We start from the raw sequence: 14381 nt of genomic DNA, 5'->3' as shown, positions 1-14381 counted from the left end.
TGTGTGTGTGTGTGTGTGTGTACACTCTGTGCTTGTTTGTATGCACAGATTCTGCATTATTTGAACTGATTTCCAGTTCAAGTGTCTGAGACCAGGTTGCCCTTTACACTAGATCACTATTTGGCAATGCATTTGTATGTTTTTTTTTTTTTGCTGCAAGTTTGTTCTTGTTAAACTCATTTAAGGGGTTAAAGTGGAAATGTAAAGCAGCTCTGACAAGACAATGGGACAAATATTTAGTTCAAGTCAGTTCAGTTCAAACTGTAAAATGTTCAGGTTTGCAGGGAATAGTGGAGCAGAAGGGAATGAGGAACTGCAACAGGGAGAGATTGGTTTATTTGGATAAACCAGTTTAAAGAACTACAGTAATAATTAACCGTTCTTCCGTAAACAAAAAATTAAATAGACAAAAGATGAGTGGTTTCCACCCTCTCACACTTTCATATTTTACTGTTTATTACAGGTTTGCAAGTTCATGCATGTTTGCCGCACTGACTCATGTGACTTATATATAAAGTTGCACATAAAGCCAAGACCTGAATAAACAGAAGATTGAATCACTTTAAATATAGATCTACCTGTTTACATAGAACACACACAGTTCAAAGAGTCTCTGTCTTCTATTCGCCCATTACTGATAGATGTGATAGAGATATGCTGTGTCTTCATCTCTCTTGAACACACAGAAGCCGAAACAGTAGCTGCAAATGTCTCTATTAACTACAGCTGATAATTTTGGTTAAATGTTTGAAGTTTATTAATTGCATTTTGCAAATCTGATAATTGTTAGATTATATACTTTTGTAATAATTTGATTAGGAACAGCAGGTTTTACAAGTTTTGTCTGATTGCTCAGGTTGAAGACGTGTGCAAAGACTTTACTGATCATGTTAATAAACCAGTGATCATAATGTCCAGGTAAATCCCAATAATTCTGCTTTATATGCCTTTGTATTATTTTTATAATACAATTAAAGAAATTCCTCAGAAAAAAAAAGAAAGTTATTATTTATGGTAATTTTTCAGTAAGCTGCTCAGGTAAAGAGTTTGTTTTGGAAAACATATAGTGTCAATAAAAGAGTGTGTTTTGTGCACAACGTTTTTGTTTGCTGTCAAAGTACAAGCTTAAGGTTTTCTGTTTTGAACAGCATTTTTTTTCTCCTCCCATCCACAGATGCAAAAAAAAAAAAAAAAAAAAAGGAAAAAGTAATGGTCTTAAAATCACAATTACAAAAAAAAAAAAACAACCTCAAAATAATCCCTGCCAAATAAGTCCTCTTTATTTAGAATTAAAAAAAAAAAACAATATGATAAAATAAATATCTCTAACTGTATCTATAAAAAGAAACCTGACAGATGCTACATCATCCAAGAAAATAATAGAAAATAAAAATAATCATTATTTTAAAAATAATTATTTAAAGAAAAAAGAACAATTAACACTGTCTGGGACCAAAGAGTGCACAGAGGTTAGTTATAAAACGTTGGGAATAAAAAGTTTTATAAGTTTTACAAGAAATTGTTCAATTTTTCATGTTTAGCCAAATTCAATGCATTTCTTTGTAAACATTTGATACATTTATTAGCCATTTCTGGGGGATAATTATTTCAGTGTATGGTTTCAGTGTACTAGGCACAGAATAAAAATAGTTTAGTTATTTCTGGCAAAGTTTGTAATATTTAATTTTAGTTTTGTCACACATGTAACCTACACCACTGTTATGTAGGCTATATATATGCAAGTATGTCAAAGAGCAGAGATCACGTGAAAGGCGTTTGATGGGGGCGGGCTCTGGTGACGTCAACTGAAAGTCGACCAATGGACGCTTTTGTTTTGCGCTCTGATTGGTCTATAGCTAGAGTCAACAGTGAGCGCGTTCACGTCGCGGAATGTGAGTGAACACGAAGGTGAACTGCGTGCGAGGCAAACGTGCACGTTCTGTACACCCTGATCTGACCTGACAGTTGGATTTTGACCCAGATCAGTGATATGTAGTCACTTCTCCACCATAGACTCACTTTCAGACTAATTATTGAAGAATTGACGGCCGTGGATCGATCAGCGGGGGTTTATTGGAGGCGAAGCCGCGCCGAAATGCTTTGAGGTTTCATAAAGTGGCTGATAGTGACCGCGACGCACACCCGCATGAGCGACACCCGGACACGGACTCTGACACTTGCTCAGCCCGGTGTATCCCGGAGAGAATGAGCCGAGATGAGCCAGAGAGACACACTGGTGCATCTGTTTGCTGGAGGGTGAGACAGCTTCACTCTTCAAGATTAAACAAACAACATTACTAGAGTCTAGAAGTACTAACGTTACTAACAATATTACTAATAATAGATCATTTGATTTATTATAAATTATTTTTTACACTGTTTTAAAATATTTTATATATATGCACACACACATTTTAATGATTTTTAAAGAAGCCTCTTCTGCTTCTTATGTGAAATATTATTTCAATTTAAAATAATGTCTTTCTATTTGAATATACTTTAAAATAGAATTTATTGCTGTGATCAAAGCTGACTTTTCATGATCATTACTTTAGATTTCAATGTCACATAATACTTAAGAAATCATTCTTAAATGCTGCTTCACGTTTCTGTTGAACTTAAACTTCGTGTGTTTTTTTTAAGGATTCTTTGATGAATAAAACATTAAAACGAACAGCATTTATTCAAAATAGAAATCTTTTGTAACAACATAGACTACCGTTCAAAGTCTGGGGTCAGTAATTTTTCATTTTAATTTTTAAAAAGAAATCAATGCTTTTATTCAGCAAGGATGTTAAATGAATAAAAAGTGATAAACTCTTAAATTGTTAGAAAAGATTTCTATTTTGAATAAATGCTGTTCTTTTCATGTTTACTAAGCAGCACAACTGTTTCCAACATAAGCATATTAGAATGGTTTCTAAAGGATCATGTGACACTGAAGAAGCTCTTTTAAACACATAAAAAATCTTACTGATCCCAATAATATCTATATACTTAAATGGAAAAAAAAAAAAAAAACTGTACCCCATGCTGTTGCCATTACCAACCATTTTAGAGAACAATTGAGTTTTTGTTTGGTTATGACGGACATGAGAAGCGTCAGGGGGACAGATTGAGGGTTTTAAGATCAATTCAGTTTTTTTTTAAAAGGAATGGCTTTAATAAATGCTCTTACAAAAATTCGGAATTTTAATTCAGAGACAATATATTCCTATTTATTCATTAGATCGACATTAATTCGGTGCTATTTAACTTGCTGGCTTTACCAAGTCAAAAATAATCCTCCAAACACTGAAAAGGTCATTACAATAACACACAATATACCAAAATCTACTTCATGCTCGTTTAAAGCTGTGATGATGAGATCGTTTTTCAATGCATGTGATGAGTATTTCAACATATGTTTGATAGCAGTATAGTTTACATTAATATGTTTGCATTCCCACTGTGTATATACTGTACATGCATAAAGAGGTCAGATTGCTCCACACGTCCAATAAGTTTGCGTTTCCCAGGAAGAGTAAATCTGATGCAACAGAGGAACTGACAGCTGTTATAGAGTCATTTAGGGCTGATAATGTCTTCACTAAATGACTAACTGATATATAGACATTCAGCTTGATTCTGAAACAGACAGAAAATCAACAGGCACAAACGAACCTAAATATAAACAACGCATTATGGTTTGCAGTATGACGTTGCATAATTTAGCACTGCCAGTGCCATCCCAAGAGGCCTTGAATTCAGCCACACTGATGTTTATATTACAGTCTACATAGAGAGAGAGAAACCTCAGGATATTTGTGTTCTTATTCATTAAAAATAAAATAGAAGGTTTAAATCTTTATTCTTTAGTAATACTTTAACAGCGAGAAGGTGTTTTTAGAAGTGACAGTCACTGATCTCACTAGTGTGCTTTCCTGAAGTGGCGAGGGACTCATCATTTCGGCATTGATATTCAGTGATTGTAGCCTGTGCTCTAAATATCTGTCCTCTGATAAACCAGTGCAGTTTAAAATAGAACTATTGACTGGCACTGTGTCTCTACACGATACTGTCAGAAAACTGGCTTTTTATCCCATCTCTATGTCCCATATACTCCTGTTATTAGTACGTAACTGCACAGTATTGCATACCATTTATAGTCTTAGTGTTTTCATATATGAAAATAACAATCAAAAGTAGCATGGTATTGCTATATGATACTTTTTTTACATGCATTAATTTACTTTTTTATCTTTGTCTAATAAGCTGTTCCTCAACCACATTTCTGTAACTTTAGACTTGTATCGCATGTATCACACCTCACATTTCAGATGGCGTTTTTCCATTGGGAATCACTGATATCAGGTTGTTTTTGGCAGGTGAGGGTTGGTTTGGGTTACTGTGTTTGCTGACCCACATCTCGCTGCACGAGTGCAAGTGTTGGAGCCGATTAATGGCAACTGGCCTTTCACATTAGAGTTGAAATTCTATCACCCTCGTTTCCTCTATATCCGTGTTGTGACGTTCGACTGAAGTCTTGTTCGTTTCAGATAAGAAGTCATGGGATGAATGCCCTACATTGGCAGAATTTGACCATATTTTCAACATCATTTCTTTTAATTGATTCTTATGTGCAGAGTTGCACTGTCTCTGAAATAGCGTATTCTCTGTTTCTCTCAGATGTGGAGGCACGGTGGGTGCGATCCTGACCTGTCCGTTAGAGGTGGTGAAGACGAGGCTTCAGTCTTCCTCAATAACGCTCCGCTTCTCTGAGCTGCATCTGAGCACAGTTAATGGAGCCAGCGTGGCACGTGTGGCTCCTCCGGGGCCCCTACATTGCCTCAGGTATGTTTAAACAAGTTAGACCTCTTTAAGTTTTGTGCAGTGCATGCATACACATTGCTTTCTTTTGTCTGTAAGTACACTAACAAAAAAGTGCCATGCTATTTCCATGTTTTTTGGAAATTAACCGTGATAAAATCATGATATTCTTTGAATACAATACTGTGAGACAATACTGAGGTGCATAAATATATTATTCAAATAATATATTTATATAATAATCATATTTTATACATCAATTCTATATTATATATATATTTATTTGTAGATGTATACTAGATATGAAGACAATAATATTTACTCGTTTTAACATATTGGTTTTAGTTCTGGATTCATGCATCACCACGTTACATCTGCGTTGCATGAGCTCAGTGTTTTGCAAACATTTGCTCTATAGTTTGTGGGCCTAAAACCAATCGTCCATCTTCCTTGCCAGAGGAAACGCCCCTTTTTTGTTGACTCTTTCCAAAAATGTGGTCATATTTCTTCAGTACACCACCAAATGTGACTAAATAAGGTCAGAAGACGATACAAAATAAGAAACGTTGGTTTGCAATCTGAGTGTGTTTTGATACTAGTTGGTTCCACATATATAATAAATAAAGGTATACATTACCAAAGCAGATGTTCAGTGTTTATACTGCGCATACTGCATAAAGTCTATAATGCACTCTCTTTGCCTCTTTCTTTCTGTTTTCTTTATAAAGAGACTGTTCATAGTGGTTTCCACTCCCCCTTACCCAACCAATCACTGCCCTCACACTAAACACCGCGTCCTGGCTCTCGGTTGACTAGTGTGTGTGTTTGTGTGTGTGTGTGTGTGTGTGTGTGTGTGTGTGTGTGTGAATCACTGGCTCTCAAGACAGGCCCCTTGTCCTCATAGTTTAACTTGGGTTATATCACAGAAAGATACCAAAATAGTAAACACAAAGACATTTATATCGACTTTGGTCTCATTTATTAATTTTATACGGTAAATAAAGGACTCTTACATCACACACAACACTCTTGGATTGTTACATAACCTGTCCATGTTGGCATCTGTCTAGTTTGGCTTTTTGACACCTGAAATGGCATCTTAGTACTGTAGACTTTGATTGGACACATGTACTTTGACGTCAATAACAAAAGGTATGGGAAGTATTTTTGCTTCCTTTTTAAAAGTTGATTAGTTCAATACCAGTTATGGCAAATTACACCCAATTTCACAGGTAGTTGCTTTTTATTATTTCCATCTAGCATTGTTTTCTTGCCTGATGTCCTTGAACTTATATGTCCCATTTTTCTGTCACAACCTGCCGGTTGCAAACCACTGGGGATAAAGAATAAATGCAGTATTAAGATTGTATATATTGAAGTTCAAGATGGAATATAAATAACTCTTGAACGACCTGAACAAGGTCATCATTCATTTGATTTCGTCTTTATTTAGCTTCTCTTTATGACTTTCTTTTATGCTGTATGTGTGGGATGTCAAGCTCTCATGCACACAAGGGAAATGTTTTAGGTGCGTCTTTGAGGAATTTCTTTGTTTGAACGTGTTCTTCTTCAGAGGTGTGTCTGTCTTATTGACTGATCGAAGGATTCAAAAATATTTGAGTGACTCTCAGAAAGAAATGTTTTGGTTATATTTCACTCCAAAACAAATCAGCTCATTTATATAGCAAACGAAAAAGAATACATATTTGTTTTCATAATTAAAAGGTTTATTTTCATGACAATTAAGCACCCATTTTTTACATTGATTTTGGAGTGAAATATAGGACATATATTACCTCTGCCCCCAAATATTTTTCAGGAACCACTTTTTAACAACTCTAGACTGTTTATCTAATGTTCACAAAGTCATTCAGAACAAAAGTGTCACTTTGGTACATTTGTCTTGCGCTTCTGTTGATCTGTTTCTCTCTCTGTCTTTCTCAGATTAATTCTTGAGAAGGAAGGCCCTCGTTCTTTATTTCGGGGCCTGGGGCCCAATCTGATTGGAGTGGCTCCTTCGCGGTGAGTGTTTGTCCATTCATACAGTTAAACCGGCAGATTGAAACACCTGTAAGAGTGTGTAGTCCTGAACTGTGTGTGCTGAAGTGGTGTGAATCTGACCCTGCTCAACCTGTAAAGCTGCAAATTTACAGAGCTTGGGAAAAACACACAGACACAAATCTGAATTCAGCATTCAGTTTAGGGTTATTTTACAGGTCAGACATCAGCCATGCAATCTAATTATTAAAAATATAGTTTGCCCAAAAATGAAAATTTTCTTATTTTTTAATGACTTGTTAAAATCCCGTATGAGTTACTCTCAAATTTAGGATTGAACAGATATTTTGAGATATGATTCTGTGTTTTTTGACTGTCCAAACAATGAGACACTTCCTAAATATATTTTTTGTTTGCGAGTTTTGGGTGAACTGTTCCTTTAAGAACCTTTAAAAAAGTACATGTAGAGTTTTAGTTCTAAATGATACAATGCGATTTTAAACATAATTTACCACTGAGTTTATCATCAACATCACAAAGCTCAATTAACAACTGTTGATTAAATCAGGTGTAAAACCCTGCTGTTTCCTGCCACTCCAGCATTTTTGAGGTTTTCAGGAACAATGAAGCTCATATTCTGAAATCCCAAAAAGCCGTTTCTGCCTTCAGTTGAGGTTTAACAAACCTCAGACGGCTCCGATATAACAGCACAGCTTAAAGAGCAATTTAATAAATAAGTGGCCATGATAAATGGTGGTTTTATCATTTATTGTCTGTATAAACAGGTGTTTTACATGCATGCATTCAGGATAAAGCATTTGTCCAATGAGGCATGCATGATAAATCAGTGCCGGACCAGTTACTTTAAGGGATGCTTATGTAAACGTGTGTGTTCTACAGGCAGTATGGTGAGATCAAACTTGAGATTAGTTGCGGAGTGTGTGGAGAGTGTTTTCCTGTTCAGTGTTCACCATCCAACAGTTAAGAGCTTCAGGATAGTATATGTGCAAACATTTGCAGTTACATGCGAGGGTTTGTGAGGAACATGCTGTCCTTGTGAGCTGGCTATGTAGGCATCATAGTCACCCAATATGCATTTCAGAAGGTGGGGAGCGAAATTATGTTGTATTTGGCAGCTTTGCATTTATCCTCTGGAAAAATCTAGCTTAGCTTTGGTATTTGTGTTTGGCCGATATGATGTTAATCAGATAATTTGTAAATTTTATTTAAAAAATTTATAAAAATAAGGCTATGGAAACTAAATATAAATGTATGAATGTGAACAATTCTGTAAAGAATGATGCCGCATTATAAAATTTGGCAGAATTGCACTCCTGAAAAATCCTTTGTCAGTTGTGTTCAGAACTTGGTGGATAGTTTTTGCTGTTCACCAACCAGCTTGTTTTAAAACCCACCTTAAACTAGTATGAGGTTAGTTTGTTGCAGATAATAAATGACTTGGACCAGCTAATGACCAATTTTCCTCCTGAAGGGAACATTTTAAACCAGCCTAATTTGTGATTTGCCTGTCTTGGCTGGTTTAGATGATATAATCAGATCAGTCAGATAATTGGTACACGGTTTAGTAAGTCTCCAAGCTTGGGCAAGGTGGTGTTCAGCTGCTTCATCTGGTCTCCCACACCAACCAAAGTGGCCAAAACCAGCCTGGCCAGTCTGTTGTAGTTCAGTAGGGTGTAATATCGTTGTGTGTTTGTTACTCATGTGTCCTGCTGTGTTTTCAGGGCCATCTACTTCGCCGCCTATTCCAGCTCAAAGGAGAGACTGAACTGTGTGTTTGAGCCAGACTCCACGCAGGTGCACATGACGTCTGCTGGGATTGCAGGTAACTTTGAGCATGCAATCCAACTACATCCTGTTTCCTCGGTTTTGATGGGCTCATAAAATATAAACCGTTTACTGCTTAATTGCATGTGATGATTTCTCCAGTGGATTGGAATAGCAACTTTTTCCTTTTGTTCCATGCTGCATCTCTGAGTAACAGGCTAATAAATGTCACAGCCCAATAAAGACCTGGCACACGGCCAGAAGAGAATGTGTGTGGGTGTGGGTGTGTGTGTGTTTGTTGGACTCCTGTCACCTGGACCTTTGCCAAGGTGGATTAAGTGTAACGCTCGTACTATGCTAGAGTTTTCTTACGCCTTTAAGCTGCTTTTTCATTGTTTATGAAGATGATAGACAGAAAGTCGTTTAGAAGAAAATCACATGAGGAGTGCAGTATTTGTTGAAAACTAGGGCTGTAACTCTGAGCTGCAATGTTTTCCTCCAAACAATGTGCAAATTCAGTGCTATAACATATATATACATTATGCTCACATTGTGCAAAGATAAAAAAAAAAAAAAAATGTTTACTCCAGTTTTAAAGCAGCAAGACAGTTTGAATCAAATTTTGAATAACAATAAAGAAAAATAAGCACACAAATTTGAAATAAATATGGTTAATTTTAAACCTAAATGTAATGTACAACAACAACTATTTTATCAAAATGAATTTGGATGGTTTTGCTAAAAATGATTGCACTGCCTGCCATGCTTGCTATCAGAACGGCCCTTTATGTAAAACCAAAATATTCAAAAGTGTTTAAAAGTTTGAGGTTGATAAGATTTATTGGTGTTTTAAAAGAAGTCTCTTATGTTTACTAAGACTGCATTTATTTGATCAAAAATAAAGTAAAAACTGTGATATTGTGAAATTATTACAATTTAAAATGTATTCTATTTGAAACCACGATACATTTTTTTTTTAGGATTCTTTGATGAATAAAAAGTTCAAAAGAACAGCAATCATTTGAAATGGAAATATTTTGTAACAATGCAAAGATCTTTAATGTCAATTTCATGCATCCATGTTCAACCAAAGTGTTAATTCTTCAAATGATCTTCAAACTTTTGAATAGAATTGTGTTATAAAAAAGTTAGTATTTAAAAAGTAGCTAATTTGTTAGAATATCTGTTAGTGTGTGAAAGTTTGTGCTCATTTCTGTGTTTTTTTGCATCTTAATCTTTCCTCTTCTTCTTCAATCAGGATTTACGGCTATAACTGCAACCAACCCAATTTGGTTAATTAAGACACGTCTACAATTGGACGCCAGGTAAATGCAAACAGATACGTGGCATTATGCAAGTAGATTATAATTTTAACATGACTAGTGCTGCTTATTCATGATTCCAGAGTAAGTTTTGTATTTGACTCTGCACAGGAAACGCGGAGAACGTCGCATGAATGCGTTTGAGTGTGTGCGGCGCGTGTATCAGACGGACGGTCTACGCGGGTTTTACCGCGGCATGTCTGCTTCTTACGCAGGCATCTCAGAGACTGTGATTCACTTTGTGATCTATGAAAGCATAAAACGCCGTCTTTTAGAGGCCAAAGCAGCTACGCACATGGATGGGGCCGAGGACACAGCCAAGGACGCGTCAGACTTCGTGGGCATGATGCTGGCAGCCGCCACTTCCAAGACCTGCGCCACCTGCATAGCCTATCCACACGGTGAGCATGTGCATCTTACCATCAGAGCACCTGATCATCGTGAAGTCAACATGAAACATCATTAACAACCTATTTCCATAATGTTACATACACGACTGTTCAAACGATTTGAATTCATTTATTCAGATGTGTTTCTGAGGGTCTTAAATAGTCTTAATTAACCCTTTCCACAATTTAAAGCCTTAAAAGTGTTTTAAATCAGAGCAGAAAGTCTTAAATTCATAAAGGCGTGACATTAAACGTTGCATGCATTGTATAAACAGAATTATAAATCCTCTTCCTGAGTGTTTTTGTTTTGCAATAGAAATACTTAAACATCATTAAATCAAGATACATTTACTTAAGATGCAAATTAGAGAAATTAAGTGTTGCAATTTAAGCAATTTTATGCTTTGAATACGAACAAATATCTATCAATGGGGAATGGAAAACTTGTTTTTCCTTTAAATAGTGTACTCACCCTCATGTTGTCCCAAACTCAAAACAACTTGTGGGTGAATAATTGGTCACATAATTTAGATTTTTGGGTGAACTGTCCCTTTAAGTGGATTTTTCTGAGCGTTTTGTCAGATATTTGTCATTGTTTTAATCATAAACTCAACTTCAGTTTGATCAATTTCACAGAAAACAAGTTTTGCCTCTTAAATAACTATATCTTGATTTAAGAATCTTAAGACTTGTGAACTGGAAAATAAGACAAAAATACTGAGGAAGAATATAACCTTTTTATATATATATATATATATATATATATATATATATATATATTTTGCAGTGTGATCAGAAGGTAGAGTAAAAGTTGTGGCAATATTCTAGTGATTGGGAACAGTTCTTTTAGATTGCAATAACATTTCATTGTCAATAACATTTGTAATGAAATAAATGCAACCTTGATGAGCATAAGAGATTTCTTTAAAAAAAAAAACATAAAAAATTCTTACTGACCTTAAATGTTTGAATGGTATATAAAAAGTAAAAAGGGATAGAAACAGTATCATTTTGAGTTTCAAGTGTACTATTTCTAATTCTGAGCATATGTGTGTTTTCTGTGTGCCTCTGCAGAGGTGATCCGCACACGGCTAAGAGAAGAAGGCTCCAAGTATCGCTCGTTCTTCCAGAGTCTCAGTCTGGTGATCCGAGAGGAAAGCTATCGAGCTCTTTACCGAGGACTCACCACACATGTGGTCAGACAGATCCCCAATACTGCTGTCATGATGTGCACCTACGAGTTCGTCGTCTACCTGCTTGATGGCTAAACTTTGACCTCAAAGACAACAAGCTATGTGGTTTGATTCACCATTTGGGAGTGTCTTCGGAGAAGAAGGTGTTAGGAGAAAAAGGGAAATGACTAAAAAGGTTGTGTCTGGAAGTCAATGTTCTTGTTTCTTGGTTTTCCTTAACTTTCAGTCTTTTAATGTTCCTTCTAAAAAGCCTTGACAGTCAGTTCACCTTCAGCCTCCTCTGAGTTTGTTTTTCCATCTCAAACAGCACTTCACGTCAGATAGATGTTGTATGTGGATTCAGCAGGTTATTTCTGTCAGAGAAGCTGTTCTTATATTGGCAGGTCTTTGAAGGGGTTGTCGGCATCACTGAGATGCTATGAAGGCGATCAAAGCTTCACTGGATTTTCTCGAGGTTTGGATTCGGAGAGGATCCAATCTGAGACTCACTTCCTGTCTGGGAACAGCCAATCAGGTTGCACTTACAACCATGCAATGTAAAAGCAAAAACATCTTGCACAGATGCATATACCTGACACTGTGTGCGCATTTATGCAAAAACAGATGTCTAAGAGTGTGTTCAGTTCATTTATCACTGTACAGGTGATTGTGTGCTAGTCTCACAGTGTCATATTTGTCCGTTTATTCCTATTGTGTGTTTGAAGCCCCTATTTGACCTTAACACATGAATGTAACTATCATTGCAGCCTAAATTGGTTGTTGGCACAAAAAAGCTTAAATAAACTTATGTACTCAACAGCAGAATTGCTAATGAAATAAGGAATAATCATTTAAAATTGTAAAAACGAAAAAGAAAAGCAGTTATTACGCAAGAAAGCCATTGCACTGTTACACAAAAATATGTTTATTTTTATTAATTTTTGGTTGGGCATGTTCTTAACCCCATCCAAAAAAACACTTTGAACACACACACACACACACACACACACACACACAAATAAAAAATAAAGTTAAAGAGCATCTGTGGCTGCTGTGCTGAAAAGAGTCTTGCTGCAAAAGGAAATCCTGAATATTTTCAGGAAAACGACAGAAATCATTTTCATTGCATTTCAGACAGAAAAACATTCAGTCATTCAAATATAAAATATTGTCAAAATTCATGTTTTTCTTTATGATGCAGTTTTTTATCTTGTTCTCACACTCTTTTATGCCATCATGGTATGTCACAGTGTTTTGTTTTGTTTCTTTCAGTGTTTGGTTGTTTTGTTTACAGTAGGTTTGGTGTGACCTGCTCTGTTGTCACTGTTCATTATGACATTAATATTCAGCAGATGATCATATGTGAAAATAAATGCATCCAAAAAAAAACAAAGAAGGACGTGCATAATTTGGGTTGGATGGAGATTCCCGATGGTTTTAGAGGATAATTAGTCCTTGTCGCCCCGTCTTTTCAAAGAATAGTACATTGGCAAATGCGAAAAAAGTATAAAAGAATAAATCCTAAAGGATAAATCCTGCTTCACATCGGCAGTGTCGGACCAAAAAAAGCTGCATTTTAAATATATCAATAACGTTGATATCAATAACGTTGATAACTTTAATTATTTTAAGCGGCTCATGTTGTTATGAAAACGTTCATATATTAGAATTATTAGAAAAGATCACGTAACATTTAAACAGCCTTCTGTCAGTACTGCCTTCATTTACGTGCTTGTTTTCATCACCTTTGCTTTAATTCTTGTGCACTGACTCATTCGATGAGTGGAACACACCAAACAAACTAGCCAGACATTCGACTTGGTGTGTCCCGATCTTAACTCAACAATTATGTCTTATAAAGTCAGAATTGTGAGATATAAACTCAGAATTGTTTTTATCTTGCAATTGTGTCTTTATATCAAGAAATCCTAACTTAAGGCCTATATCTCGCAATAGTGACTATATATCTCACAATTATGACTTTATAACTCACAAATTTCAAGTTTATATCACAATTGTGAGATAAAAAGTAACAACAACCTTTTTATTTTAATTTTTTTCTGTGGCGGAAACGTGCTTCCATATTAAAGCTGATGATACACAGAACAACTTTCTGAGCAATGTTGCTGAGCAACTTTGGGCATGTTGCTGTTAACGACAAACTAGTTGAGACAGGGCCCATGACCAATCTAAAGGTATACATTTTTAACCCATTCTCAAGTGCCCAACCTTGCTCAAAAATTTGCCCTGTGTATCATCAACCTATGGGCTATGGGCTATGAGTAACAAAAGGCTATTTCTATTGCGACTTTAGCTACATGCTGACGAGAAAAAATATGAGCTATAAAGTCAAATATAAAATTTTCTTGTAAAACACATTCCAAAAGATAATTTTTATTTACAACTTCGAAAGACAGTTCTTTTAATGAATGCTATTTTCATGTAGTTGTCTTTTTCTCCCTGAGCTGATAAAGTTTAATTATTACAAATTTAGGGATTATAGTAGACACAGTGTCTTACTTGATATTTACTTGATATCTTGGCAAGGTGCGTATTTCTACTTTTGTTATTTAATGATTTTGTGTGTTAACATCCTCAGGACAAGTTATATAAACATGGCATGTCAAAAGCTGATCCCGGAGAGAGAGAGAGAGGTCAGCAACATCTCAGTGAAGCTGTGAAATCTTTTAAAGCGAGTAAATGGGTGAGAATAAAACAAGAAAAGCAATGCTTCATATAATAACAGAATCCTACAGACAACCTTTAGTAAGATTTGTATGCATGGAAAAAAAATAGATTTAAATAGTTCTTGTGTGCACACAAAATCACCTTTTTTGTTATATTTATTTTCAGAAACATCACTTTAAAACTAATCCACTACAAAAAGGCAACTTTTCTTATTTTGC

The 14381-nt window shown here is 35.6% G+C and overlaps 1 protein-coding gene across 1 annotated transcript; it reads left to right on the top strand.

Annotated features, from left to right (window-relative positions):
• Nucleotides 1–1872: 1872 nt before the first annotated feature.
• On the top strand, nucleotides 1873–12480 carry LOC113112863 (solute carrier family 25 member 36-A-like). The gene is made up of 7 exons (XM_026278781.1): nucleotides 1873–2256; nucleotides 4669–4833; nucleotides 6754–6831; nucleotides 8550–8650; nucleotides 9851–9917; nucleotides 10026–10315; nucleotides 11378–12480. The coding sequence occupies exons 1-7, from the start codon at nucleotides 2216–2218 to the stop codon at nucleotides 11569–11571; spliced, it is 936 nt and encodes a 311-aa protein (XP_026134566.1). The 5' UTR covers nucleotides 1873–2215; the 3' UTR covers nucleotides 11572–12480.
• The last annotated feature ends 1901 nt before the right edge of the window (nucleotides 12481–14381 follow it).

The sequence above is a fragment of the Carassius auratus genome, chromosome 13 (assembly GCF_003368295.1).
Source record: "Carassius auratus strain Wakin chromosome 13, ASM336829v1, whole genome shotgun sequence".
Lineage (NCBI taxonomy): Eukaryota > Metazoa > Chordata > Actinopteri > Cypriniformes > Cyprinidae > Carassius > Carassius auratus.
Note: the sequence above shows the minus strand (reverse complement) of the source record. Positions and strands in the feature narration are given on the sequence as shown.